Genomic DNA, 25,971 nt, shown 5'->3' on the forward strand with positions numbered 1-25,971 from the left:
AGGTACGAGTAGTTTATTGTTTAGACTGGTTTGAGATGTTAGAAATTTCAAAACTTTCCAGTAGAATTAGAATTATTGTGTAATATCCTTACAATATAAAAAATGAATAGGCCGGTTACGAATAAAGGGACTAGCAAATAACCTAGAACCTCATGCTATTCCTAATGAGCCAAATAGCGAGAACTAATGAACCAAAAGATCCCCGACTAGACTAAATGATTAAAAACTATGAAGTTATAAAACTAGAACCTTAATTTGAGCTTGAATAAACTAGTAGAGCCTAGATGCCAGATATGTGACAACTAGGTATATAATAAAATACAAGAATGATGTAACAAATGTGAATGACAAATGACTTATAAATAAATTTAGAGCCTACAATTGTAACACCCTTATCTACTTATTAAAAATAGGGTGCCACTACATGCATGACGTGACCAATGCGTGCATGTAACGACCCTAGATTTCTACTTACCTAGAGTCACTGTTGTCATCAAAGAGTAATCATTTTGTGCAGAAATAAGAGTTTAAATTTTATCATAAAACATAAACATCATCTTAAAATACTTTATGGACTTTCTTGTTGGAAAACATCCTTAAAATGACACATCAAAATACTAAATGAAATAAATAAACATTAAAAATTAAAATATCATATCCTAACAATAAATGTAACTACCCAGTGCATGCGTCATCGTGGTCTCGAATTGTGACACCATCCTCAGTCGTACAAGGATGTCTTTCCTTTACCTGAAAAATAAGATTAGCACATGACTTGAGCATGAAATGCTCAATAAGCGACCTCCTGTTGGGGTTAAATGCGATCACATACAAATCATGAGTAGGGCCTAACATATTAGTCTATTTTTCTAACAAACAACTTGGATAGGTACTTAGTTTTCCTACACACGTTCCACACGTGCAAGCATAGACCCACCAGTCGATTCGCACACCTTCTGGACCCTTTTCTGGTCGGGCGAGCATTCCCTGGTAGCTGTTGATGCCAGACATCCATTAGGAAGAGCGACGTCGCGACAACATTATGATAAACGTAATGATGATTCCCCTGCTTCGTAGCGTACGCGTCTATAATATTGTGAAGGAATAAGGGATATCCCCGATGCATGAGCACACAATAATGCATGATGTCCCAACATTTTTCCATTATCATTAACACTTAATACACAATAATGCATGAGATTCCAACCTTAAACGCTTTCGAATAATTGAAACTAAGAAGAAAGAGTCGAATGTATCAGAACGATCAGCCAAAATGCTAGTCTTGAGCTCTAAGAAAGTGCATCTCATACACCTTAAGTACCATGTCTTTTAATGAATAGTCTACATTAAAGATAAGTATTTCACATCACATTGATATATATTTGCATTTGTCGAGAGTCGAACCCGGGTCTATTGTTTGGAATCCCAACTGTTGGACTACAAACACTTACAAAAAATTACATCTCATACCTTAGGTACTATTGGTCTTCTAATGAATAGTATGTTGATATAAAATATAAAACAAACAAGAAATGATGAAGACACCTTGTTAACATTTAAGATAAGCACCTCACACATCACATTGATCTATATTTAGTTTGCTAAGAGTCAAACCCGGGCCTATTTCATGAAAGGCTATTATCCTAACTGTTGGACTAGAAACACTTGCATAAAAGTACATCTCAATACCTTGGGTACCGTCACCGTGAAGACCCATTGTTAACATTTAAAGATAAACATCACAATTTATATATATTTGCGTTTGTCGGGAGTCAAACCTAGGTCTATTGCTTGGAAGAGAATTATCCTAACCGTTGGACTACAAACACTTGCAAAAAAGTGCATCTCATACCTTAGGTACCACTGGTCTTCTAATGAATAGTCTATTCATATGAAATAAGACCAACAAGACACCGTGAAGACCCATTATTAACATTTAAGATAAGATAAGATAAGCCGCTCACATCGCATTGATATATAATTTTGTTTGCCCGAAATTAAAACCGGATCTATTACTTAGAAGGCAATTATCCTAACCGTTGGACTAAAAATGGACAAGAGTGTCATGTAATCACCCTACTAGGTAACGTACAATGCAAGGATAATTCCCTTCTTATTAGAACTTTCATACTTAAAAAAAAAAAAAAAAAAAAAAAAAAAAAAAAAAAAAAAAAAAAAAAAAAAAAAAAAAAAAAAAAAAAAAAAAAAAAAAAAAAAAAAAAAAAAAAAAAAAAAAAAAAAAAAAAAAAAAAAAAAAAAAAAAAAAAAAAAACATATTGAGGCTATTTTGACATGTATGAACATCTTGAACTTTTGAACATACATCAACAAAAATTTATATATTCCCCATAAAGCTAAAAGATCATTTTAAACCCATTTCAATTAGGATTATAGGTATATTTTGAGTATCAACCCTAACTCTATTGAATATCGTAGAGAAAAGAAATGGCAAAGGATATCAATATTAGCTTTGAGGAAAATATATGACATCATAATGAGCAAGAGATTCAAAAGTAGGGATAAACATTCCACAATGAGAATTCATAGTCCTATAAAACCATATCCTCTCGTCCCCAGATGCCATCTTAAGGAAAATGGGCAAGATATGGAGCTTGATTTGGAATTGAGTTTCAACTTCTTCATAACCTACAATATCACATTCTCCATCCTACAAAACACCAACCAACAAATTTAACGTAAGAACTTCTCGAAAAAAAACACTTAGAATGTCGTGATATTAGCTCACAAACAATACCTTCTTGCTCAAAATAACAAGTTCCTCGTTTTCCATAGAGATTTTGACTCGAGAATTCGTCACAGTAATGTTAGTAACACAAGCTGTGAAAGATTGATAATTTGTTTTAAGCAATTTATAAAACAAGAAATAATACATACGATAGCATACGAAAAACGCTATTATAGACTTTTTATAGCGTTTTTTCGTACATCGTAAAATGGAACAAAAATAAAAAACACTATCGTAGACTAATTAGCCACTTTCTTCCAATGAACATAGAACAAAAACGAAGATCTTAATTACCTTGATCACGAGGGAAGTAGTTCATTAGTATATATCGTCTTAAATCTTTGGAATAAATTGAGAAGAAATTTGTATAATCAACTGCTCCTCCGTCCACCTCTTGGTCGGAAGGTGACAATTCCAATCCAAATTGCAATGCGTCGGCATTTCCTAGAAGTGTTTTTATCAAGAAATTCAAGAACAAGATAAGAAAAGATGCTATGATACCCAATTGTTATAGTGGAAGTGAAATCAAGATCAATTGCACTCACACACCCAAAAATAGAAATTAAACAAAGAAATACAAAAATTTACATGGTTGGGAGAAAAGAAATTCCCTTACATCCACCTGGTATCCAATCACTATAACCAAAGTGTTTACAAGTGTATTTCTCACTCTCGCACTACAAAGTCTCTCTTACAAAGTTCCTCTTAATTGCCTCCATAAAAAATACATCTCAAAACAATGTTAGACAAGTCTTTATATACGCATACCAATATTAATTCTCATACGTGAACCAAATAAATCAGAATATGAACTAAATGAGAGTTAATAACCAAAATAAATGAAAATATGAATCATCGAGAGTTATGAACTACCGAGTTATTGCAAAATTTACAACAAAATGCAAGAACAAGATGAGAAAAGAATGAAATATTCTTCTAGAATGGACAAGAATTGGTGTAAATAAAAGAGTATAAACTAACTTGAAGTGGAGAATATAAGGGTTAATTGGTTCATATTTTGGAGAAAAATGAGGTTCATTGAAGCCAAACATCGCTTCCGAGCAATGAACATGGCATCTTGGAAGGATACGAGGGAAATCCTCCAACGGTGATGCTTATCGACGGAATAGTTGGCGAAGAATTTGGGGGAAATGTGCAGTTTAACAGCGAAGCCATGGGTAGGGTGCGACACACTCATGGAGAATGACAATGGCGAGACTTTCACGTCGGCGTACTTAGAAATTTGATGCATTTGGATGGTTTCTTCCATGAAAGGATCAAAGTTGTCCAGCCTAATCAAGAACATGGTGGTGGTAATTTGGCGTTTCAATTCTTTCTCAACTTTCAAAAACTATTTTTTTTTTCAATCCCATTGGGTTCTTATATATTAGAGCAAAAAGATTTAAAGATCATGCAATTAAAATAATTTGAATGATTCTATTTTTATTTTTATTTTTCAAGTCTATTCTATTGTGATTTTGAACTCTGGTGAAGTAATCACGTATCACGGTCCTGGTTCGAGTTGGGTAAATACTTTTAGGGTTTTTAGATCAATTTTTCTTCGATTAAGTTCTCTTAACTTGTTGACTCAAGAACAAGAGTCCACATAAATATCAAAATAGTTGGAGGGCATGTAGGTCTCTCTTTTATTCTTTACGAACTTTGAGATCTTTGAGATGACACGTCAGTTGGAGAGGGGAACAAAACATTCTTTATAAGGGTGAAAAAACCTCTCTTTAGTGGACGCGTATTAAAACCTTGAGGGGAAGCTTGGATGAGAAAGCTCAAAGAGGATAATTCTCGAAAAGGATAGTCATAAAGAACAATATCTGCTAGCGGTGGGTTTTAGTGATGCCACAGTCGAAGAAGAGCACAGAAATGAAATGGCATCGAACTATGAGGAGGAACCTTGGATGTGGACATGAAGAATGATTGACGAGTTGTGGTTCTAAATACCAAAAACCTGTTGTTGATGGGCGAGGTTGGCCTTGGTGCAAATCATGTTCGATTGGATGGGAGTGCCATGTACTCACCCTACAAGTAATGTACAGAGCGTTTGTTCTGGTTCTTGTCTTGCTTTTTCATCTTTCTTAAATTCTTAGTTATCTTAAGATATTTCCAAGCGATTCCTTGTTAAAGTAGCTATATACTTGTTTGGTGATGTTTGAGACCTCCGCTCTCCCATCAACATCTTAGCCTCTGGACAGAGGGAAGAATGATGAAAACCATGACCTTCCTGCCTTGAAACTTACCTTCTTCCGCATTGTACATTAGTTTTCTGGTCTCGATGTCTTCTACAAACTTGTAGAGAATACTACAAGGAAGAGAAAGGGATAAACCTCGTGGAATTTGGTGCACGATGGACGAAGATATCTCTTGGAGAAGACCCCCAAAAAGTCAGCCCTCTTGCCGGAGTAAAACCATTTCTTCCTATATATATTTATATATATTTTTGGGTACTTCTGAAGCTTATTGGCCCTCGATCCATTGAGCAATAATCTTTCTTTCTTCACTATTAAGCTAATGGATGGTTTCTTAGGCAACATATTTTTTTGTGCAGCCTCGAGATTGAAGCTCGCCCACGAGGTCAAAACTTGTGCAAAATCACTTTTTATTGGGTAGAATTAGACTTCCTTAGCACTCGACTCCTTCCTAAAAATATTTTCTCAATACCACGAAGCTTAAGGAATATGTTTTAAGCAACTAGATTGACTGTAGGGAATGAATTTTGAATTATCTCCAAATTGATCGCAATTTACCCATATTTTGGTACATACCTCCTTGAATTTTTCAGAAAATTGGTCCTTGAACTTTTAAGAAAGTAAATTAAAGTGTCTGGGTGAACGAATTTGCTTGTAGTTTGAAATACTCAAACCATAACACTTTTCAAATTAAAGGCAACAGTCTCGTATATGGATGACGAAGTCAATGAAATCAAGTCACGGTAATTAACATTCGTTATCTTACGATAAGTCAATGACATTTATTTTCAAAGTGTGATAAGAGATGTTTTTTTCTTTGTTTTCAACTATGTTATTATAACGATGATGTGTAAAATGAATTTTTTTTAAATGACATTTTATACCCATTAGTCATGAAATGTATATAGAAGCCATACCGACATTCACTGTTCACTTTGTCACCATCTTTGGTTTTTCTTAGTTTTTCTTCTTTGCATTATTTTTAGCATACTTTTAGGTGGGCTGTTGGATATATGGATCATGTTTTATATTCTGTTTTTGGCTTATTTTACTTTGCATATCTTTCATTTCTTGGATCAAATCTTATATTTTGTTTGATTTTATGCTTTCCCTTTCATTTTTTTCGCTATTAGGGTTAGGGCTTGTAATTCGCATCCCATGAATGTTAAAGACATTTGCCGGTTTGTAATCATTACAATTTGATATTAGAACATTTTGATTGAATGGTTTACCATTTATATTATTCACGATCTCAATACATATTTCAGACTAATGGTTATTTTATTATTATCCTATTTTATTTAGAGAAAACCAAAAGGAATATTCTAATTTCTTGATTTTTAATTTAATTATGAAAGTAATTTACATTAGGCTTACTTATTAAATTTTATAAAATTCCAAAATCACAATCTTTCTTAGATTCAGCAAAACAATGAAACTCCAAATATAAAGGGGAATGACAAAAGATTTGATAATATTCAGATTTTCTTTCTTTTCCTCCAACTAGTTGTCCTCAAATTGTTCTTCTATTATTTATTTATTTGCTATAACTTATTATACCTCGATTGAAAAAGAAAATTTTGTAGACCATCTCCATTTCCTCTATGTCACGACTCGATTTTCAAGTTGAATCGGGACAAACTTGTAAGAACATAAAGTAAAACATGTAAAATTTTAAAATATATTTTATTTACAAAACTAAAATAAAGTTTGATTATACCAGCTCAATTATTTTAAAATATTAAAGTTTATATTTCCAAAATTTGTTGAAAATATGTTTAGCTGTTCCATTAGTATGTGATAAGATGTTAAATAAATAAAAGGGTATACACCTTTAATAACCTGAAATAATGTTAATTAAATAGTTCCAAGTGAAGTTATTTATAGTTAACAAAAGTTGTTATTTTACCTTTGAGAGTTAAGTTGATCCTAGTTATTAATTGGATAAGTCTCATCGTAATGGTCTCCTATTGAAATTCAAATTGTCATGTTAAATGACTGAGTTGAAAGTTTATTACCCTCTAAATGGTTACCAGAAATGACCACAAATGATAAATAAGTTAAAGCCATAAAATCAAGAGATTTGCAGATTTTCTTAATGAAGATACTCATAAGAAATAATTAAATCTATAAAAAGGACAATTATGTATAGATAAGAAAATACAGATTTTCAAAATATGACTTATTATAAAAAATTACACTACTTGTCTATATTTTCACTTTGTTTGTAAGATAAGTTAAAAGAGATTAATGACTTAGACCTGAAATTTGTCATTGGAGAAGCTCGAATGAAGAGCATCATTATCTACGGATTGCGACCAGAATATAAAAGCTTCAATATTACTATACAAGGATGACATGCTCAACCATCCCTTGTAGTATCGGAAAGTTTGCTAACAAGCCAAAAAGCCACAACTAAGCAAATGAGAGGCAACACGTTGAGTAGTAAACAAGAAGTGTTCTACACAAGTGAAAGTCAGAGCAACAATAATTCGTCTACAAACATGGATACAAAAATGGTTTCAAAGGAAGAAGTCGCCAAGGAACTCCACGACCTAGGAGAACTTAGAAGATTGACAACAAGGGAAGGGATTTGAAGTTATTTGCAACAATTATGGAAAGAAGGGTCACATGCCTAAGGATTGTTGGTCCAAGAAAAAGCTGTCAAAAGAAATGTGGTAACCTCCAAAATGTAGGATGAATGAGATGCAAAGGTAGAAGAAGACGAGCCAGCGCTCATGGTGATGATGCTCGCATATCGATTACAAGGATGAATGGTTCATTGATTCAGAATGTTCAAACCACATGACTGATGATCAGAGTGGCACAACGAAAGTAGGGTGGCCCTCGAAGAAGGAAGTATTACCATACTTGGATAACATTAAAGGAATTCTTCTACAAAAGATGGGGAGCAAACTGTATACATTTAGGTGTTGATGTGTTTGAAGATCCAAGTGATACTAATATTAGTGTGCAAGAAGTGGCTCAATCAAGTGAACTCGATGAAAAGGAAATGACACTTCAACAACTTAGACAGTAAAAAAGAGTTCAGAAGTCAAACCTAAAGTATGTCAATATAGCTATTATAAAATATGAAGTTAAACAACAGACATATGAACAATCATCATAAAATATAGCTTAGGGCCAGAAAATGGAGGAAGAAATTATAGCCTTTGAGCAAAATCATACTAGGGAACTAGTGCTAAGATTAGGAGATATCAAACTCATCTCTTGCAAGTGGGGTTACATAATAATATCCTTTTGGATGGATGGATCAATCAAGAGGAGCAAAATCATACTAGGGAACTAGTGCTAAGACTATGAGATATCAAACTCATCTCTTGCAAGTGAGGTTACAAAATAGTATCCTTTTGGATGGATCAATCGAGAGATACGAAGCTTAGTCTGTAGTTCAAAGGTTCTCTCAACAATATGGACTAAACTATAATAAAATGTTTAGTTTAGTGGCGAAGATCACTATCATAGGATCACACTAGCATTTCCAGTAAATAAAATTGAAAATTATGGCAGATGGTTGTGAAGAATGCTTTCTTACCCAAAGTGTTAACTAGAAAATTTACCTGAACCATCCGAAGAAATTTGAGAATGCAGTTTGAGTCATTAGTTGGTATATGCAAAGTTCGAGTAAGTCTAATTTGAATGCAGCTCGATGGATCTTGAGATATGTCAAAGGTACAATCGACTATGGTATTTTGTACAAAAGAAGCAAATACTACAAGCTAGCTTAATCTTGTGATGTTGACTATGCAAGATATCATGACACCCAAAGATCAAGCATCGAGTATGTGTTCAAACTTGATTTGGAAACAATTTTTTAGTGTACCAAAAGACAACCAATAGTGTCGTTGTTAACTACAAAAGCAGACTATAGAGCAACGACTAGAGCAACTCAAGAAATTACATGACTGAAACTCTTAAAGAAGAATTTGCACCAGAAAGTTGACTATTTGATACCACTTCATAGCGACGACCAATGTGCAGCTCGTCTAGTAGAAAATTCGATGTTTCATGGTAGAACAAAGCATGTATAGATGCACTGTCATTTTATTAATGACAAAGTTTTGAAAGAAGAATACGAATGATCAAGTGGCAGACTTGTTTACAAAAGGGCTGAATACTTGCGAACATGAGACTTTCGTTGTCATCTCAACATGTTGGGGCGAATGAGGACTAGCACCGAGAGAGAGTGTTAAAATATCATGACTAGCCCAATACAGTCAAGCCCAATAATTGTATGAGCACATTGTCTATGTACGTTAGAAAAATGATCTAAATATTTTTAAAAAATATTTTAGATATTTTAAAAATGTTTCTTTTTTAACCATAATGTTGTCATTTTAATTTTTTTTAAAATTCACAAAATTATTATGTAAGTTTAAAGTTCCATAAAATATAAAATATCAATTTAATTCTATATTAGTTGATTTTAAATATTTTTTAATATAATTGAACTAATTAGACACCAATTAAAAAGTTTAAAACTGAAGATTTATAAAATTTGGAAAAACAAGGTTGAAACTTGGTGTATAAAACCTCGGAAAAAAACAAAAATTATTGGAAATGTTTGGTTAATCAACAAAATCTTGTCGGATATGTGGCCAGCAAATTCTTGCTTTTACCAATCTTGAAATAAGGTTTTCAAAAGATTATAGTGACCTAAAATAATAATTTTAAGGAGAGATATGAACTATACGAGAAAATCATATACGAAACGGATTCCAAACTCACTATCGTTTAAATTGCAACACATGAAAATATATAGTTCAAACTTGAAATGGGAGATGTAATTATGGGTAAATCTCAATTAGAGACCTTAAACCTAATATAGGAAAGATGGTGTAGCCACCAAATCCAGCTTTATAGAACAATTCAGCCCATTCTTTCTCATTTCTTTCTCTTCCACCAACCGTCATCATCATCAACTCGTCCCAAAACAGTCGAGTTTCAGTCAACATGTCATTCTTATTGTCTTCATCTCTCACCACCAAATCTATTATCATCACTTTCCCTTTCTTTCCATTGCTCGTGATTGCCTCTTTACATCTCTTCAGTATCTCCACACATTCTTCGTCACTCCAATCATGTAATATCCACTGTATAACAACATGTCGCATTAAATTCAGTGCTAAGTTACAAGTCAAAGTGTAAACTGGTTCATGTCCTCACCTTCAATAGAAGTGCATCAGCGGGTGGAATTTGTTGAAACATGTCCCCTTCAGCAAACGTCAAATTGTGGCTTCCTTTCAAGTCACCCACAACTTGGGGAAGGTCAAAAACAACACATTGCATTTGTGGAAAGGCCTCAGCGATGGCTTGTGCAACGGTTCCAGTGCCTCCTCCAACATCCACTAATAACTCAACTCCCTCAAACACACTTTTATGTTTCCCCAATAAAACACTCGTCACCAACCTCGAATCACTGGCCATAGCTGCATTAAAAACCATCCCATCTTTTGGTTTCCCACCCATATGCTCCCAAAATTGCTTCCCATGAGCTGTTTCAAATGGGGTTCGATCGCAGTCGTTACGGAGCCAGGTCGATATAAATTTCCATGGATCGACGAGGACTGGGTCGAGCATGGAAAGCAAAAAGGGTGAGAGAGTGAAGGGGTTGTGTTCAAGAAGAAGAAGAGATGAATTGGTGAGTGAGTATGCGACTTCTTGATCATCTCCTTCTTTGCTAGGTTCATGTATAAGGAAGAAGCCAGCGTAGGCCAATATACGCATTAAACGGTGGATGTGTTGGGACTTTTGAGGGTCAACTTGGAGAGATGAAACGAGTTGAGGGAGTGTCATGGGTTGGCCATGGTGGCTGATGGCGTCTGGAATGCGGAGTTGGACGGCGCATTTCAAAGCCATGGAGTTTATGAAGTTGAATATGTGATTCCATATGTGGGCTTGAGCCTTTAGCAACTCCTCGCCTTTCATTGCCATCTCTATACCCTTCTTACTCAATATATCAATGCCTTCCTTATACCAAGTCCAATTTATATACAAATTTCTTCAATAAACAATAATATAATCTTTTTGCGTATCCACGTTTTCATTTTATCCTTCTCAACGCTTTCTAATTTTCAAATTTGGACCGATCATATTTTTATAATTTCAAATGGGTCCCGTAGTTAGTAGATTCTCTTTCTTTCATATACGAATATGTGAATCAAAAAGTTTGACTTAATGAAAAAAAAAAAAAAAAAATCAGAAAATATTTTAATACTAAATTAATAATAATATCACTTCACTTTATTTTTCTCCAAAATACGGTTGAAGATGCTCCTAATCCTTTCAGCCCAATCCAGAAACGGAAAGCCCACCGTCCCACGACCCAACCAAGAATGCACAAAGTCCAGCCCACGCGTGACCCGCTCCTCGGCCCATTGACCTGTGCCCCTCGACTCTCACGTGCCTGACATGTGTTCCGCTTCCAGTGAGGCTCCTCTCGGCTCGACTTCTCAACTTCTTGACTTAGGCGGCTCAGTATAAAAATTTTATATCGTTTCCTAGGTTGAATCTTCTGAAGCCATTTTTGAATAAGATTCAAGGCATTTGAGGTCACTAATACTCCTCTTTATCTAGCTTCCGGTTTTTATTGGAAATAATTATCATTTTTAGCTTCATTAAAATGTCAATATGTCCTAAGCTTGTGATATGGATGTCATTGGTGAAATTAAACATCGAATTATAGTGTTCGAAGCACCTACAAAATAATTAGTAATTTTGGCCAAGACTAAACCAGCGAGTGACGTTACTTTTTGATGTATAATGGCGCATGTCCTGTGGCTCCTACATGTACTATATTATTTAAGCGATGATGCTTATATGCTCTTTCAATTGATATGTGATGTATGCATGTGATATTCATTACGCTATATTATGAATGATATGAAATGTCATGTATGCTATATCTGGTCCTGTAAAGTTATGTGATATGTGATGATTGCCATGTATAAATGATGCATATATGAAACATGTTATGAATGAAAGGAGAAAGGAAATGAGATTAATGTTATGTTAGGAATGAAAATCATGGAATCTCAAGCATATATGTATGTCATGTACATCGAGATACTTTTTTGTTTATGTTCGCCATGATATCGTGTAGGCCTTTCCTTTTCTAAGGTGGTTGATGGCGTGTAATGTGTTATGCCTGACCATGTCAAGCCCGGGAGATACGTAAGCCAGCCTGGTGGGTCTATGTGGGTTTGAATTTTTTTTAAAAAATTAAGAAAAATATAAAATAAAACAGTGAAAATAATCTAAAAGATTAGTTAATTAGGGAGAAAAAGATAGGAGATAGAAAAGAATGTTTTGGAAGGGAGAGAAAATAACAATGGGAGACCTCTTGATCCGGTCAGCTAGAGTCATTTTCCAACGATAGTCCCTTCATAAAACTTGCTCAAAAGGTTGAGGATTTTCAGTTTGGATACTTGATTTATCTAAATCTGTCATTGTTCTTGGATTTTTCCTAGATCCACGAGATCCTTGATGCATTAGGGCTTCACATTAGCCGATAATGTTTTAGAAAGACTGAAAAGTGGAGTCTCCTCAGTTTTTTTTGTTTTTGACCCATTTTGAATACATTTATTTCTTTCTATACTTCAAACACTTCCATTTTGATGAAGAAACAAGATTGAATATAATTGTGTAGAAAAAAGATTAAAAAAATCAAAAGAAATTAGGAAAAAAACTATGAAATCACGATCAATTTTTGAAACCAGTGGGAAAGGACGATATTCAGGCGGATGCGTGTTAGGCAAAGGGCGAAGGAATGCAAAAAATATTAGAGGGTGGCACGCGTCGGCCATCAAAATTGGATTCAATTGTCAACTGCTCCTATCGTAAATAGGATTGACTACGGATTCGAGCCATAGCACACGTAAGACACGCATCAAGCATGCAGATAGGCCACATGTCACACCATTAGAGGGAGACGAAGAATTGACTCGAAAATCGCAACTTGTGTCAACTTGAATTTACCCGACCCGTTTGCCGAACAAAAGTGTTCTTCCTTGTAGTGTGCGTGACACGCTTGCGTGAATCTATATGTGGGACACCTTTAGGCACCTGCAAAGCTCCTGAGATTCATTTTTTACTTGTTTCGACTCCCATTTCATTATTTTTTGCACTAGTTTAGATATTGAAATTTCAAGAAAATAGAACCCCTCACAAGGAAAAACTAGCTTTGGAAGACACATGTCATCCAAGTAAGTAGCCATTCAAATATTATTTGAAGGATCCTTGCTAGCATGCAAGCATATCTTGCCTTAAATGGTTCGAATATGCATATTTTAGACTCTAGAAGATCAATTTTGTATGATATTAAAATTTATATAATATAAAATTATGAAAGTGCCCATAGGATGAAAATTCACCATGCATGCTTATTTAATATTTTCTGTCCTAGAAAGTAGGATGAGATATTGTGATTTGTGCTCATAGGGATTGATGGACATTATTCTCCTCATTGAGCATACATGAATGTTTAAATGAAGTTTCCTGTGCTTAGGGGACTGATAAGGATATCTCCTTACAAGCATGCAGGAATATAATATGCTAGGAATAGTGCACAAGAGCTAGCCGATTTCATGAGACCAATATGTTTCCAGTAGACTAAGCACAGTAGGATCACAATTGGCGATCAGTGGTCAAGAGCATAGTGCACTTAGAAATTAGATTAGCCTCAATGAGCTAGTCTCGAGATGACCTAAGAACCTATTAAACCTTTGCGGTATCTATGGAGGACTAAGAAAGTTTAATCGACTTACATGTAATGTGAACGGTATCACTAGAGCCAAGATTACTTCCTATTTCATTCAATACCTCATAACATTGTTTGGCGGCTCAGGTCAAATCAAGAAGTGCCCCTGTCAAGCGGTAAGTAATAAGAAACTCGTACTATTGAATTTGACTTATAATGTGTTGGGTTTTATGTCCTAAAACTAATAGTTTGTAAACAAAAACATATTCTATTTTCAATAAAGTTATTATGGTTGTTTATTCAGTAAAGATTATTATTGAATAAAGTGAACTTTACGATCATTAATCTAAATCAAATAAACTAAGAACACTCTGGCTATAGTATAATTATTTGAACTATATGTAGAGACATAAGAGTTGATCAAGTTCAAGTATATAGTCAAAATAATCTATAGTATAAGGATAAGGTTGAGTACCTTATTCTGGGGACACTATGGATGCAGCCCACTTTTGTATATGATATAAACAATGTGATCACTAAAATTGTACATGTGGAGACATGTGAGTGGGAGCATCCTTTGCAATGAGTATTGCATAAGATCGGACCATGAAGAAAATCACTCTCACTTTATAATGTCGTTTACTGTTGAGACTGATTTTCTTTTCATTCGATGACCTAAGTAACTCGATCTTAATCCTGAGCTACCATGAACTCCTGTTTATTCGGATCCTTAGATTTGCATGGGTGAGAGTGCCTCAAGTTCGCCAACTCAATAGGCCTCCCATTTCAGGGGTAAGATTGGGTAAATGGCTGAGGACGTGGGATGCAAGATGAAATTCACTCCTACCCACTTTTAGGGATAGAAGAGAGGTAGTTCCCTTAAGTACTGACTCCAGATCTTGAATAAGGGGCCCCACCCTCTCATTGGCTTGAGAGGGATTCGGTTTACTGGTTGGATCACAAACCAATTGTTCATTAGAGGATCAGTGAGACATAAGAAACAAGAAGTAACTTCAGAGGTAAAACGGTAAATTGACCCAACTCTAGTTACGAACAACCTGTGAAGGATCGACTTACTAATCATGGTTATATCAAATGGACAGAAATATATCTATAGTGAGGGGAGTGCAACTACTAGGCTAGAGTGGAATGTCCTAGTAGTTAACGAATGTTGGTTAACAAGATTAATAAGTTTAACCGGTTAATCTTGGATCATTGGAGCCCATGATCTATAGGTCCATTAGGTCTCTCTGCTAGCTCATATCGGACTAAACCATAGAACAATATGACGAGTGAGTTCGAAGTGTTCGAATTCAAATTAGGGAGAATGCGCTACATATATACGATATATTTAACTGCATTTTTGTTTTATTTACGAATTAAACAAAAAGAGAGAAACCGAGATATTTAAATAAGATTTAAATATCTTAATCAAATATATGTAGAAATTAATTGAGATTGACAATTGAATTAATATTAAATATTAATTAAATAGTTTAATTAATCATTTAATATTACTTTAATTTGAAATTAATAATTCAAATTGATTTTTGAATCAAAATGAAGAAAGTCAAAATGTTGACTTCATTTAATGGAAAAATCCATATTAGTGGAATTTTGAGATGTCAAAATTTGGTTTAACCAAACTTGCATCCGTGGCAAATAAACCCCACAAATTTGAGTGAAATTTTGAATGTCAAAATTTGGTTAACTCAAGCATGCTTACCACATAATCCAAAACATGTGAGTGGAATTTAAGCATGTGAGTGGAATTTTGAGTGTCAAAATTTGGTAATCTCAAATTTGCATGAACATGCAAACATGACTCTATAAATAGATTGATCATAAAACATGAAAGGTCTTCTTCTTGATCAAAAACCTTGAGAAAAACCTCTCACAAACACTCTCTTCATATATACAAAATCTCTCACAAGTTTAGTCACTCACTGGATTTCACAATCCCGTCCTAAGGCTGGAGGATAGTGGAGAAGACACTAGTGGTGGTTCGAAACCAGTTCGTGAGGAAAAAGGAATTTGAACTACAAAAGGTTAGTATTCAAACTCTTTAATACTTATGAACATGCTAGTTATTTACTATAATTGATGTTCTAAAAGTGCCTAAGATCCAAATTGCTTCCGCATGTGTTATATTAACATCATCATAGTTGTCATATAAGACAATGTAATAAGGCCACTGGAGTTGCTATTGAGTGCATGAACTTGTGAAAGATAGTGACCACAATTTTGTAAATTGATCTTGAGAGGAGACTTGAGACTACATGACTTGTTATCTCATGATGAGTGTCCCTAGTGAGCGTGAAAACAATCTAAAAAGGATCGCACCATTGTAAATTAGTCTAAGAGGAATGACAAATCACACGACTAAACTTAGTAATTAGTTGACATAGGGGTTGGAGACTAAATATGACACTATAGCCCTATGTTAAGGTTGCTAGCTAACCATACACAAATGATGTTTAGAAGTGATATGTCATACGATTCAAACAGATTTGATAAGGTTGCGCCTCAACAAAGGATATAGACATTCACGATTATGGCTATGCAAGCTTACTAAGTATGAGAATTAAAGAAGTTGGTTTACCTTAAGATGAGATTCTCCATCTCGAAGATCCATGATGCTAGAACCCGACAAACATCTTTCAGGCCACAATAGGGTATGGGACATGTAAGAGAACTGCTTGGAACATTGAGTCATTCCTAAAAGCTCATATAGCTATAGAATTAAACTTGATCTGGTTATCTAGTAGGAATTGGATGTGATGAGTATTTACAAGTAGGTTGGTTCCTTAATGTTTTTATACTCACCCCCATTATACGTTTCTTATAACGCCCCTAAATTTCTACATAGTCAGAGTCGCTACTAATGTCTCATGCTCATCATCTATGCAGAAATATAACTCTTAAAAGAAAACATCATCTATAATATAAATGTCGAAAACATTTAAAACATTCTCTTCTCTGGAAAACATAGTCATGGTTTTACGTGTTATAAAATATTGAAATTTAAAAAAATTAAAACAAATACAAAATAATTTAAAACGATGAAAAGCAAAACCACCTATTATAACCTAAAACTATAAATTTAAATGAGTCTACTCTATGCACATGTCACAGTCTCTACTCGCGATGCTACCGTCCTCCATACATGTGCTCCTTGCCTTTACCTGAAAAATGTTGTGGCACACGACCTGAATATTTCAAAGAATACTCAGTAAGTGGTCCCACTATAAGGGGCCATGCAAATGCAAGCACATGCAATCATGCTCTTGGGACCTATCTCTATTCTCTAGGGGTGGCCTCCCGTCTCGGACTACTTTGGATGTGTAATACTTCACTACACACGACTCACCCATGCGAATGTGAATCTCTAGAGGGCTTGCACACCCCCTAAACTCTCTCTGGTTAAGCTAATTTGTAGCGACATCCGGAGGTCAACAAAACCCCTTGATGTCATGCTCCCCATGAACATCCTCATCATCATATTATGCGCGTCCGCACTCATCATCTCTGGGGAAGTATTCCTATGCTTATGAACACACAACATGCATGAGATCCCTCTAAATTCTATCTTATCATCTCTTCTGACACAACCCTCTAGTCTCATTTCTTTGTTACATTAAGTAACACATGCTCGTTGGATATTTATATTAATATCATTTTCATGTTCTTAAGGTTGTGTCTTATGAAGGTCTATCGACATGATGTAATATGATACTTATCATCATATAACATGCTTAATATGGAAAACATCAACATATTAGGACAAACGTCATGTCATCATCATACTCATCATATCGTCATAAAGTGCATAAAGTATATCAAGTACGTCATACATCAACTATATATATTGCGCACATTATCAAGCATCATAACTCATGCATTATCATAACTCCAATATCATCGTATACTAATACATCATCATATACTCATACATCATGATATACTAGTATACGACATCATACGATACAACTCATGCATCATTATATACTCATACATCATCATATACTAATATACGACATGATACGAGACAACTCATGCATCATCATAGCTCATACAATTTCTAGTATATCCTATGGTAAGACCACTTAATTGATTAGCTAGGCTAGTGTCACCAATTTATTGAAGTTCGATTTTGTCCTTTGTATCTGAGTTAACCTATATGAACAATGACATCAATTTCAATTCTCTAAATTTAAGCATGGTCTACTTTATGTGAGCATTAGAGACTCTATAGTTGAGTATTAGGAGTATATATATATATATATATATATATTAAATATCTTATTTTCGATTATTATTATTTTAGGAAAAATATTGTTACTCGTAAAAAAATATTTGACTGAATTTCTTTATTGTTTTATCTTTTAATCTTAGCCAAATCTTCAATTTTACTCTATTAAATTTTTCCTTTTTCATCTGCTTCCTCTTCTCTAATTTTCTTTGGATAAATTCTTACTTCCAATTCTTCCCTTTTTATTTTGTTAAATTTTTTTTTTTTAAATGATATAATGTGATTTACTGGAACTCAGAGTCTAGATTTCCTGTAACAAGTACAATGCTGACTAACTAAAATCTGATTTTGAATAATGAAGGGAAAGGCTAATTCTTACTTGGTTTACTGTAAATCCTAAAATAGCTAACCATAAAGAAAAAGAAGATATGAGATATGATTTAAGCAAAATCTCTCCTTCCACCTAAATCATAAATCACCCATCTCTACTGGGTTTTCCTCAAAAGTAAATCTAACATCTTTTGTTTTCTCTCCATTTTTGCTTTGTTTCATTTTTTTTATTGCCAGATACATTTTGGCTTTGGCTCAAGAGTTAATTGAGAAGAGAGGATTTATTTTTCAGGTGTTTCCTGACTACCAATCGAGGTGGGGGAGGGTCTGAGAGGTGTGTAGAGGGGGTCATTCTGCTAGAACACGAGCTACATTCTTCACTCAAGATCACACCATTTAAAAGTTCTACCATTGAAGCAGTGGATGTGAAATAGAATGAATGATTGATATGATCAATCACACCAACCATTATTGTTCAATATTGGAGACAAGGTGCTGATATGTCTTTAGCCATATCGCTGGTCTTTGTTAGCTTTAAAGAAAAATCAAAAGCTTGCCGCAAAATTCTTTAGGCCTTTTGAGGTATTAGAACCAATTGGTTCTATGGTCTACAAGTTTAACTTACCAACCCGATCAAAATACACCCACTTTTTCATGTTTCCACACTCAAACTGGCAGTGTCAATAATAATCAAGAACTTCCTCCAATTTCAGCCCCTAACCCGCCTCAACCACGTGCTATTTTGGACCATTGATTTAAGGCTAGAGAGTTAGAAGTTTTGATATACTGGAGCCACTCTTCACCAGCTGATGTCTCCTGTGAGAATGTTTATGTTATGACCCAAAGATTTCCACAATTCAAGCTTGAGGATAAGCTTTCTTTAGGGTCGAGAAGTATTAATACAATGTCACTATAAATGTACACACGTTACACTCCTAACAAAAAGAAGCAGTCATGTATGGAACCAATGGATTGAATTTTTCTCTGTACAGTTTTTTATTTTTTTCACTTTCCATATGGTAAAGAAAGTCTTCCTATCTTCATTTCTATTTTTAGTTATTTTTCGTGTTTGAAGAATGATCTTCCATGATTGAGTTCGGGCTCCATTGATATAACCATAGTTATAAGGACTCAACTTTCATTACTATAGCATCATCGAGTCATGTTCAATTGATGTAGCAATGGTTAGTATACAAGATGGTATAAATAGTCATAAATCAATGAAGATGGTAAGCAAGGATTTTCAATTGAGTACTTTAACCGAGATTGATCAAGGTCTGCTATAAACCCCAGCCCTTGTGCCATTTACAAATTCTTTCTCTAGCCAAATCTTCTACGTAATAGCTTGATAACCAGCTTACCAAAAATAATCCACTTGTCCTCAAATGGGACTTTGTTAGTTTTGAGTTTTTAAAAACCAAGAACATATTACTTTGCTTATTTCGTAATTACTTTACATGCATTGCTTTTGAAACTCGATCATGTGACAGTGATATTAAACCTTTGTAAGTGAAAGAAGTAAGCTACCAGTTGGCTCCACAGATTAGGCGCTGGCAAGCTGAAGCTTTAATTCCTTCTTTTATATGGTTTGGTTGCGTTAGAGGGTTGACAATAAATGATGAAAAAAACTGACCAAATTTAATACGACAGTGATATCTGGCAGCGACAATTGTGGATACTGATGGGACAACAAGCTCGAACTTCAAAGGTCACAAAACCCAACACCAACCATCTGTGTTAAATTAAGTAATCATCGGCATAATAGAATTCCAGTTGATTTCTAGAAATCTGTATATGGGTTATAACATCTTTGTAGTACGTTTTCAATTACCAGCATTTGATGTTTGTATTTCTCTTTGTGATGATTTACATTTTTTTGAACTATAGAAAATGTTAGGATTAAGTCTCAAATGTTAAAAATCTTATTTAGACCTTGATTTTGTTGTAGGAAGTGTAAACTTTGTTTTCGTATGCTCCATTTACCTAGCCGTTCAGGAATGGAATGTTTTGTAATGAGAATGGGTTGGATATGTAATGGTATTCCAGCGGCTTCTTCTCGAACTTCTAATTCCAATTAAGTTGTAGAAGAGTATTACCATGATTCAGGTCTCAATACATAGGGAATTAATTTAGTAGCAAGGTTAGAGATATTGGACAAGAGCTCTGTGAACTCTTATGGCATAACAATAGTGACATTTATTGATATGTCGAAGATCATCATAGATTATTAATGTGTGCATTCTATTATTGCAGAAATATTCTCCCATGACACCTAGAATATGGGGCCAGAAATGGAAGAGTGGCAAGATTTGACGTGGTTGCTGCTACAAGAATGGAATATTTCAAAGCTAGCAAAGATAAAACATAAAATATGTTCGGTGATTCCTTGGAATTTTCCTAGAAAGCATATGAGCAAAGACAAAACATGTTGAAAGAACATGTATTGGATTGTTGAAATAGTCTTACTTTTGAGAAGTAATGTGATCACGCCGCAAGGAATTCAAAAGAGTGTCCATGTCAACACGTACCAAATTCAAATTTCGAATCCCCTCATGTGTTACACCATTTCTTTACGGATGTTAGGACCACTAAATTTTAGTGGGTTATTAATTTATTATTTCTAGAGTTTGTTATTTATCGTTTACTAATTTCATTGGTTTGGGAGGCCTATAAAAGCGACTAGATATTTTGTATTTCAATCGAATTGATTTTAGAATTTCTTTTTTAGTTAGTTTGTCAGAACATTCCATGTGAGATCCACTTAGCAAGGCTTGATTGTGAGAAAAGAAACTACCATTTTCTTAAGAAAAAAAGGAGTGAGCTAAAAAAAGATCTAAAGGAATAGCAGCTAAAAACAATTTCGTTTAACCGACAATTCTTAAGCTTGATGGCCATTATGAACATTGGTCTATGCTTATAGAAAATTTTCTTCGCTCAAAAGAATATTAGTCTTTGGTGGTGACTAGGATCTCTGTCGCAGCAGGAGTGGAGATTATCAAAACACAACAAAAAAATTGCAAACCAGAAGCTAAAAGACTTGAAGGTCAAGAATTATCTGTTCCAAACCATTGATCGAACCATTATGTAAACAACTTTAATAAAGACACTGCCAAACAAATTAAAATTGAGACTCTATGAAGCAGAAGTACCAAGGTTCCACAAGAGTCGAAAGATCACAGCTCCAGGCTTTTAGGAAGGAGTTTGAGGTCATACAAGTGAAAGAGGGCGAGAGCTTTGATACATATTTTTCTCAAACTCTTACCATTGCAAATAAGATGAAAATTAACAGTGAAAGCATGAAACAAGTGGTGATTATTGAAAAAAAAACTTAAGCTCAATGACCTCAAGGTTTGACTATGTTATATGTTTGATTGATGAGTCTAATAACTTAGACACTTTAACTATTGATGAATTGCAAAACGGCTTGCTGGTACATGAGCAAAGACTAAATGGACGTGTTGGTGATGAACAAGCACTAAAGGTGACATACGATAATAGAATTGGTGAAAGAGGAGGTAATTGAGCTCATGAAGCTTTTGAGGAAGAGGTAGAGGAAGAGGAAGAGGTAGACATTCATTCAAGAAACCTACAGTTGAGTGTTACAAGTGTCATTAGTTATGAAATTTTAGATATGAGTGTTCTCCATGGGAGAAGGAAGCGAATTATGCTGAGCTTGAGGAGGAAGAAAAAATGTTGTTGATGTCATGTGTGGAGTTCAATCAATCAATGAGGGAAGATGTTTAGTTCCTTGACTCGGAGTGTATCAATCATATGTGTATAAATAAGTAATGGTTCTCGGCACTTGATGAGAATTTCGACAATATGTGAAGCTTGAAAATAATTTCAAGATGGTTGTGTTGGACAATTGCAACAAAAAGGTGTATCTATTTTGATACAACGCAGAGAATGCAAAATCTATCCTGTCAAGAAGGAGCTCATTATGCAAAAAATAATGTCTGAAAATAAGATGTTCATATTACTTACAAGAATCATGTCACAAACCGTCACTTGCTTCCAAACTATTATAGAAGACAACACTCATCTTTGACATTGCAGGCATGGACATCTAGGTTTATTTGAGAACATTGAAACATAAGAAAATGGTGAGAGGGTTACCCGAGCTGAAGACATCATCTAAAATATGCATTGATTGCATGGTGGGAAAGCGAAATAGAGATGTATTTCCAAAGAGAAGTTTATGGAGAGCCACACAAAAACTGTAATTGGTACATGCACATATCTGTGGACCCATCAAACCTATTTCCACCCGTAAAAAGAGATATTTTATCAGTTTTATTGATAATTAAAGCAGCAAGATATGGATATATTTTATTGCAGAAAAATTTGAAGCATTTACTATCTTCATGTTTTGTTGAAAAAGAAACTAGAGATTTTATTCACTATCTGCCCACATATAGGGGTGGAAAATTCACCTCTCGTGAGTTTAACATTTTTTTGCAAAACTAATAGTATTAGTATCCAACTTACTACCGCCTACACTCAATTTACTGTAACTTGGTCATCGGACAAAATGATTATAAGTATGTAATTTTTTAAGTTTATTTATTTATATTAATTAAATAATTCTTTCATCCATTTTATTCCAATCATATATTCATATATATTTTGTATTATTAGGTTGCAAAGAATCAATTTGAAGGTGAAACCTTATGTACGTGATAAACTTCAATCAAAACGGAGTGAATTTTGTATTTTATGAACTACTATACTTACATTCGGTAAAGACTTTATCTTATATCGTTTAAAGAACTTATTTTGTAACGTGTAAGTATGAAATTTCAATTAAAAACAGAGATTTTTTTAGTATTTAGTGTTCTAGAATATCATTATATGGGTGTGAATTTCAAATTTAGCCAAAAGTAGGAAAGTCTGAAAAAAAAAACTATACCTTATTTAGCAATGACTAAAAGGTATAATGAAATTTATATAGCATGCTTTCAAATGTGCATTAAGATAATTATAATAATTATAAATTATTCATTTATCTAGTTATAGCATAAAATTAAAATTATAAATAAATAAAAAAATGTTATTATAAGTTAAATATAATACGCTACATTATATATAACATCAATGGACAAATAGAGTGGTCATAATTTTACTTGTGGTTTATACATGTACGTAGGCATATCTTAAGCCCGATCGGGTCATAGGGTCATATCTTACTGAGTACAATTTATATTCACCGTCTTTTCATAATGACTTTGTAAGAAAAGGCAAAATTGTTGTTGTGTGGTAGGGACGAGTAGGACGGAGAGAATAGAGCATGACTCCAAAATTTTATGTTTTTGTAATACTTTCTCCTTGGTATGTTTTGTATTAGGCAACTCCTTATTTATGGAGACCATGAAGATTGTAAGCCGAGGGTGATTTTGTAATAAAATTTATACAATTGATTTGAGTTGTTTGAAAATGCTTACACCGAGCACGTTTTAATTGTTTGGTTTAGATACTTAATGTTTTATTCGTTTTTAAATTTAAAAAGTCATTTTGTAGGTAAACGTTCTATTTGGTAGAGTTTGAAAGTTGAGTCATTACCACCTTTGCAATAATTGATCTGAAATAATAATAAGATAGTGCTTTAGCCCTTTAAACAAGTTCGAAGCATTTTCTATATATAAAAAATTGTCATTTTCAAAATGTCTACATAATCCATTGAAAATAACCAACATAGTAGGATAAAGGTGATGAATCAATATTGTTGGATGATGAAAGTCCTACATCGGCTAATTTAGGGAATGATTATGGGTTTATAACTTAAGTGGACAATATCATACTATTGTGGAGAGTCGTGTTTGTCTTGAACTAAACGAACCAAAGGTTTATATGCAAATATGATCGTGATGGATTCTTCTTCTAAATTGGTGATCAACAAACCGTCCACGACCTATTTTTTTTTGAACTCGGAGATTCATACTCAATCTCGATATTTCAATGGCGGTAGAGCATAACTTGGTGCTACCATTTGGTGCTAGAGAACTCGAGTTGACAAAATTGCTACTTTTTGAGTTTTACCCTTAGGTTTGTCCAAATTTCGGGAGTTACACTCAACTATTTTGACTCAAACCAATTCCTATATGTTAGATTTGGATTTCCTGGTCAATTACGGGAGAAGATTTGAAATTCAATTGGAGCTATGCACAAAACTTCATCCCTCAAGACTACTTTCACCAAGTTCCTAGGAGTATAAGGAAGGATCTTGTAAAAGACCACGAGCATTGGAGCTCCGGAAGAGGAGAATCTTTTTAAGGTAAGGAGTTGGATAAGTATTACACCAAATTAGAAAAAAATCAAAATTCTTCATCTAACCTTAATGTCACTAGTTCAAAAAAGTTTGTTTAGCTTTTGGGTAATTAAATGTCACGAACAAATTTTCGAGCTTGCCCGAAACACAATTACGATTGGGGTTGACACAAGGGTGTAAAAGGACGGCCAAAGTTTTCGTGAAATAAAAAATAAAGAGAATTTAAAACATAATATACCATGTATTTTATATTATAGCGAAATACAGTTGATACATAACTAGGATTTAGATACAAAATAAAGAGCAAACCCAAAATATTTAAATAGAAATGTAACAAAAGTAGATTTCTACTAACCATTATAACGTGATCATTTTTGTGCATATTTAAATTTCATCTTAAAACACTGTCATGGACTTACATATTCGAAAACATTTTTAACATAACTCAACGAAATACTAAATGAAATAAATAAACATTATAAGTAAAAACACCATATTCTAACCTAAGTCTAAGAAAATAAATATAACTACCCTATGCATGTGCCACGATCTAGAATCGCGATGTCACCGTCAGCCGTATAGGGGAGGCTTGCCTTAACCTAGAAAAATAAAAGTAGCACATGACTTGAGTATTTTGAGAAATACTCAGTAAGTGACCTTGCTATTGGGGTTAGATGCAAGCACATACAACTATGAGTGGGACCTATCATATCAGTCTATATTTCTTAGGTGGCTATCCTAAGCGGGTTCAGTGGATGTGTATTTATTGTTCTACACACGGTCCACACGTGCGAATATGAACCTAGTAGTCAGTTAGCACACCTCCTGGACCCCTTTCTTGTCGGTTGAGCATTCTCTGATAGTTGTTGATGTCAAACACCCGTTTAGGAATAGTGATTGTCCACCATTATAATAATTATAATGATCGTTTTCCTGATTCATAGTGTACACATCTATACCATCGTAATGAAGAAGGGATATCCCCCGATGCATGAACACACAATGATGCATGAGGTCTCAACATTTTTCCTTTCATTATCGTGTATAACAACCCCTTTAGCGTTTTCCTTTATATCATATCATTTTATCTTAACTTGCCATGCATATGTCAGGGTTTTATCTTGTGTCAATTCGTCATTTTTGCATATCAATTATATCATATATTATTCATGTCAAACATAAGCCATATCATATCTTGTCATGTCTTCTAGCATATCATATCATATTACGCACCTATCATGTCATATCATATATCATAACATTCACAAATCATATCTCGAGCACACATCAAGCATATCATATCTCAAAATATCATTTCATCACATATAGCATAACATTCACATATCATCTCGTACACATATCATTTCATAACTGTTCAAACATACGGGCATATGACACGTGTGAAGCCATGGACACCTGTCATCATATAGTATACAATTATAACTGAACCGATAATAA

General features: G+C 34.1%; 2 protein-coding genes across 2 annotated transcripts in view; both read right to left on the reverse strand.

The window, feature by feature from the left end:
• LOC111488654 (probable inactive purple acid phosphatase 29) overlaps positions 1–25,971 on the reverse strand; it is a 421,893-nt gene that overhangs the window by 119,282 nt on the left and 276,640 nt on the right. The gene's annotated exons all lie outside the window — the stretch shown is intronic.
• Positions 9,719–12,459, reverse strand: LOC111488285 (probable O-methyltransferase 3). Its single transcript, XM_023135985.1, has 3 exons — positions 12,361–12,459; positions 10,135–10,938; positions 9,719–10,061 (listed from the first exon to the last, which is right to left on the reverse strand). Exons 1-3 carry the CDS (start codon positions 12,457–12,459, stop codon positions 9,756–9,758), a joined length of 1,209 nt encoding a protein of 402 aa, XP_022991753.1. The 3' UTR covers positions 9,719–9,755.

This window comes from Cucurbita maxima, unplaced genomic scaffold (genome assembly GCF_002738345.1).
Source record: "Cucurbita maxima cultivar Rimu unplaced genomic scaffold, Cmax_1.0 Cma_Scf00013, whole genome shotgun sequence".
NCBI lineage: Eukaryota > Viridiplantae > Streptophyta > Magnoliopsida > Cucurbitales > Cucurbitaceae > Cucurbita > Cucurbita maxima.

Coding starts and splice junctions, on each gene's coding strand:
- LOC111488285 (XM_023135985.1), bottom strand. CDS start 12,459: ATGCATCAAGGATCTCGTGGATCTAGGAAAAATCCAAGAACAATGACA. Junction 10,939..12,360: donor ATCCTCAACCTTTTGAGCAA/GTTTTATGAAGG, acceptor ACTTGGTATAAG/GAAGGCATTGATATATTGAG. Junction 10,062..10,134: donor CTGATGCACTTCTATTGAAG/GTGAGGACATGA, acceptor GTTGTTATACAG/TGGATATTACATGATTGGAG.